This window comes from Cupressus sempervirens, chromosome 8, assembly GCF_028749045.1.
Source record: "Cupressus sempervirens isolate cs-2001-9-10 chromosome 8, ASM2874904v1, whole genome shotgun sequence".
NCBI classification, from domain to species: domain Eukaryota; kingdom Viridiplantae; phylum Streptophyta; class Pinopsida; order Cupressales; family Cupressaceae; genus Cupressus; species Cupressus sempervirens.
In genome coordinates this window covers 16,522,660-16,528,489 of record NC_143125.1, presented here as the reverse complement: position 1 = coordinate 16,528,489, position 5,830 = coordinate 16,522,660, and the positions used below count along the sequence as shown (strand labels likewise).

Genomic DNA, 5,830 nt, shown 5'->3' with positions numbered 1-5,830 from the left:
CTTTCACTCATAGAGCATAGGATCATTCATACTCATTTTCATATCATTGGGATTCTCTATAATTGTGTTTGGGAGAGCATATCCACATCCCATAATCTAGAGCACACCAACAAGGCCTCTTGTGGGTGCACTTGTTGAGCTTCTCTAAGGTTGTGCGACGACTCTTTTTATTGGTTGCATTAGTAGTAAAACACAATGTTAGTTAGTAGTTATTTAGATTTTGATATTGTTATATGCACATGCTACTAACATTTTATTGTTTACATGTGCTCCCGACAAATTAGGTTTTCACGTATACAATTTGATTTGGGGTAATTCTTCACTAGAAGAATTCTCTCTCTGACTTCTTGAGTGGGTTGTTGTTGGAGTCATCGATGGACATGAACATGGTGGATGTTGAAGGTTTCTAGTTATCCATTTTGAGAATATTATGCAATCATAGCATCCCATTGGGTGACATCTTTGTCTACGCATTTTGTTAAACAATTGTTACACCTTGTCTATAATATAAAATTTCACATATATGTCTACCAAAAAAGTTGCAAATACCTAAAATAAAATGAAAACCAATGCATTTACATTTGATGTATGTCTATTTGAATAACAACATTTTGTGCATAACAAGGGATTCCATGAATGGATAGTAGGGACAACAAGGACATAAGAGAGGCTTTGTTTCCTATTTCACACTACTACAAATAAGGGAAGAGACCCAGTAGCTATTGGGGGTTCAATGACTACTACTTCAATATAGCTCCCCCTATATACCGCTTTTAAAAAGCCCCAAAAAATGATAATACATGTACTAATAGTTGATCATATTGTAGCTTTCTTGGTTGCATATTGGTCCATTTGTGCAAAAACTACTTTTTTTATGAGTGGCTATTGTGAGGTGAACATAACAAGTTATAGACAAACATTTTGAAATGACACTTTTCGAACACTTCACACTTTATGACTTCTACAGAGAGTTTCGTAAATGTGGAAACCCCTAAACCTTAGCTTTAAGCTCTTCTATCACCTACAAAGGTTCATTAAAAAAAATGGCAAATTTCAACATACGGATTAGGAGTTCTAGGTGCGAAAAGTTAGCTAGAGGAGTACTAGGTCTCTTCCCCTATAAACCCTTCTAATTTTTGTTTTGCAATAGGAGATTGCTTCCCATGCATGATCTTGAAATTAATATTTTATTTGGCAGGACACAAATGTGTTAAATAGTGATTTCAGAATGGTGGGATGGATACGATGAAAATTTGATGCCTGTGTTTTGAAGTTTATTTTAGCATACAAGGAAGACTTTTATATATATATATATATATATATATATATATATATATATATATATATATATATATATATACATCCATCGTAGGCATGGCCCAATATTTTAGGCAATCATACTATAGCTAAATTAGGAGCTTGCAGAATGCCTCTAACGTAATAAATAGCCATTCTTTTGTGTTGGAATGGACAAAGTCATTGGAATAGACCAAGTCCATGTCGTTCTCCTCTTGCAACTGAAACTGCAATTAACTCCTCCATATGTGTGCATGATTGAATATGTCTTCAAACACATGGCAAGGTTGTTAAAGTGTTAGTGGTGTCACATTACAACATCCACATGTACACTCTAGACTCTTCATTTGTAGCTGGAAGTCCTCTATTTATAGAAGCTATCTAATCTCTATTATTGTGCAACCAGATTAATTAAATAGTCTTGTTATCTGCTGTCACCATTTTCTTTTGTTTTCTATTTTTTAATACATTGGCTACTTAGCCATTTCCTAAAATATTGACCATGTGTTTTAATGAAGAAATAATGACTTAAAATATTGCTTTTCCTAAAATATTGACCATGTGTTTTAATGAAGAAATAATGACTTAAAATATTGCTTCTAAGAAATTTCCTGCTCCTAAAGAAGTCATGCGATTGAGGTTAAAACCTGTCATCCCAGGAAGCGGACAACGATTCCCATGTTTTGCGACGAGACTTCTGCGAATTAGGTAGATTTTCAAAGATTGACAAATAAAAGCCCAGTTTACAGTAATGGAAATTCAGCATGTAAGGTACCTTCACATTATACGCATCTCCTGACTGGCAGATGAGCTTTATTATATGCATTCCCTGACCGGTAGATGATCAAGCTCATTGGCTTCTACTTTGCAGTACGACGTAATCAACGTTAAATAAAATTGCATATAGCAGAAGACTTTTAGCGTCCGAGAGGGACAGAAATCATAAATTATGATGTCCTACATTGGACTAGAGGGTTGCTCCGGTTACGCATTCAGACCTTTCTTTACGGTTATAACTCTTTCTGCCTCTCAACTTATAAATGAATGAGAAGGGAGGGTATTCTACTGCAACCCACGTTGAGAACCATTTGGTGTTATGGCGCAATCAGCTATACTAGGTATGCTCAAGAAGTTTCTGCTGCACATAATTCCCTTTTTATTATATAAATATCTTCTGCATGTTCGATTTCTTTTCGATCGAGTGAAGATGCGAATAACATTGACTAACTGATATACAGGTTTTGGAGTTTCTCCCAAGATCAAGGGTTTAGGCGGCGGCGTAGATCGAAAATGGGTGGCAGTGGGCGGAGGAAAAAAGAAATATGTCGGGCAGAGAAAAGGGTATAACAAGGCCATACGTGTCCCAATTCACAGAGGGCCGCCTGCGCTTAGATGCGCGCCAAATCAGAAACCCCTTCAAAGTTGGCCACGTGTCCAGAAACCCCGGGAAGAAGACGGAGAGCAAGTGGAAGAGGAAGGGCAAGGGCAAGGGGACGCTCAGCCAAATTACAAAGCGCCCCTCGCCAACCCTCCGCCGGGCTATTTTCCACAACAGACTGCTGGCGGTGGTTACCTTTACCCTTACCCTTACCCTCACCCTTACCCTCCCTACAACCAGAGTGGTTACCCTTACCCTCCCTATCCTTACCCTAACGTGGGTTATCCCCCGCACCAGCAGTTATACCCTAACGCGGGTTACCCTCCTCAGCAGCCTTACTCTAATGTGGGTTATCCCCCGCAGCAGTTTTACCCTAACGTGGGATACCCCCCTCAGCAGCCTTACCCTAATGTGGGTTATCCTCCGCAACAGTTTTATCTGCAGCAACCTTATCCTCGGCAACAGCACAATCCACCCCCACTATCAACCATTGCAGATCTGGCGTCTTTACTTGCTAACGCACAGGAAATCTTAAATGGCTTTTAGCCAGCGTCCTATCCAACACAGAAATCTAGAAGGGAATGTCGATGCACTGTTATTTGCAGACTTTCTCACATTAAGAAAGAAATTAAACTTGGTAATTTAAGTCAATTTTGAATGTTTAACACTTTTAAGTCTAAGAATCAAGCCTTGCTCTCTGATTCCACTGTGTCTCTATTTAGTTTTTTTCGCTTTATTAAAATTCATGATTTAAAGCAGAAAGATATCTCTGTTTTGAAGTATGTATTGTCAAAGTTAATTTGATACCATTAACATTTTGACTAAAGATTTTTTAGGTGTTATGACAATGTAAAGGAAGAATTTAATGAGGAGCTAATACATGTCATAGTATGCATTTTTTAAGACTAGTACTTGCATTTAAAGTAAGTGCAATGGTTTTGCTGATAGTAAGATATACACATTTATTATAATCTAAGATTTGAACTTTTATATATCAATCTCCAATGCAATCTAATAAGTCTACTTGGATCCTTGGATGCTTCAACCAACCATTCCGAGAGAAGGTCTTGTATTATGGGGTAGCATGGTACGCTTCCAATGATAAGGACCAAAATGAATTTGAATTTGGATCATGGCATATTAAGCCTCACAAGTTGACCAATTACTCTATCACTCTATTACGCTCCCTTCAATTCTCCCCTTAAAAGTAAATATAATGAAATTAATCAAAACCATATTTGTTAAATCTTATAAAAGTTTAAATATGACTCAAGTAATTTTTTTTAATTCATTGTAATAAAATTGTAGGAAGTTAATTATATATAAACTTATGAGAATCATAATAAAAAGTAAGCTTATAATTAAGACTTAATTCGATTATTATAAAATATTAAAACTTCAATAATTCATATTCTCATTTATATTTAATAATTATATATAGCTATGTAAAATAAATCTATCAAAATACTCAACAAAATGTAAAATGAGAATAATAATTCAATGTATAATATATGATTATTTTCAATTCTATAATATAGGAATACAATGCTCTAGCTGGGGAGTGTTGCACTCTAGATTATAATTTTGTAGCGGTGGAGTATGGCCATGTGAATTTATTTCATTGTAACCATGTAACATTTAGAGGAATGCCCACCCTGCCACTTTGTCAATTGCACACAAAGTCGGCACCAACGACAACTCATTCCGATGACCATTTACTCCTAATAGGGTAAGTGCAAGAAGTTAGGTTTCAATTCCGCAGAAATCCATTCCCTGGAATGAAACTTCTTTACAAATGGGCACCCAAATTTTAAGAACCGGGTACCCTTTATGGTTCGAGTGCGATTTGTAAAAATATGAAACTCATTTTTGGTGGGTTTTTTGTCATTTTTATTGTTGATTGGTGTTTGGAGATGAGAGCCCGATTTGAGCTTTCTACTGACCCCCAATTATTTTTTCACTCTTCTAGGTATTTTAATTTGTTTTATATTATTTTATTTTATTGTTTTTAGGTTTTAGTTTTACAATTTCATCAATTTATTATTACTTTGTTCACGATCAATAATTTTATATATGTAAAATTATAGATTTGCATTGTAAATTATTATTTTGTATGGATCAATATTCAAATTATATTTAGATTATGTTTTCTTTCCTCCATTTTTTGATAGTTAGGTGTTCATTTAAATTTAAATTTTTGTTTTGTAGATGTTCATTTAAAAATTAGTATTTTAGATGTTTGGATGTATTTAATTTACATGACACATAATTAAAGTTAAAGAGATCGATGATTCTAGATGCATTAGATGTTTAGATTGTTTAAACATATATTTACATTGATATTTTAGATTTATTTCAACTAAATAGTAATTGTAAATTATTATTTTGTACATATTAAATATTAACCAAACTTTATGGTTAGGATTTGTATAAACCCTATACTTGAAACTAAACTTTACACTTAAATACATGTTTATGAAATATTTTTCTAACTCTAATATATTTACTTATTATCCTATTTGTATCCCTAATTCAACTATAATCCAAATCATAGGTATATATTAGACCTCAAATTTAATGATCAAACTCTAACCATAATCTTGAACCATAACTATATTCACCTTTTGACCTTAACTATAACTACTTCAAATTTTGTTCTACTTGAACCATAACCCTATTTTATCCTTAAGTCTAGTAAAAATTATGCTCCAACCATAAGAGTAATTGAACTATATAACTCTATCCTAATTTGAATGCTAACCATAATCCAATCTTAACTAGAGTCATAGTAACACTGACCTTGATAAGTACATCCTAACTGAACCCTTCATAATGCATAATCTGAAACCCTTACTTCAAACCTAAAACTAACTCTAAACCTTAAATACCTAGCTCTAGCTAATAAGTTAAGTTTCAAACCTTATATTCCTAACCCTACCATATAGACACTAAATTATAAACATAAATGTAAACATGATGTTAGCCCATATCCATGCCCTAACACTAAACCTAGCCAAGTTTTATGAACTCATACCCTAAAATGTTATTTCTAAAAATGAACCTTGTAACCCTAATCTTGTAGTTTAAGGTATATTTTTTAACATTTTAAAGAATAAATTAAAAGTCCAAAATGGTATTTATTTTGTCATTTTGAGC

At 33.9% G+C, this 5,830-nt stretch overlaps 1 protein-coding gene across 1 annotated transcript; it reads left to right on the top strand.

The window, feature by feature from the left end:
* Positions 1-2,267: 2,267 nt before the first annotated feature.
* On the top strand, positions 2,268-3,325 carry LOC149541364 (uncharacterized). Its single transcript, XM_089796628.1, has 2 exons — positions 2,268-2,414; positions 2,535-3,325. Exons 1-2 carry the CDS (start codon positions 2,393-2,395, stop codon positions 3,218-3,220), a joined length of 708 nt encoding a protein of 235 aa, XP_089652754.1. The 5' UTR covers positions 2,268-2,392; the 3' UTR covers positions 3,221-3,325.
* Positions 3,326-5,830: the final 2,505 nt, after the last annotated feature.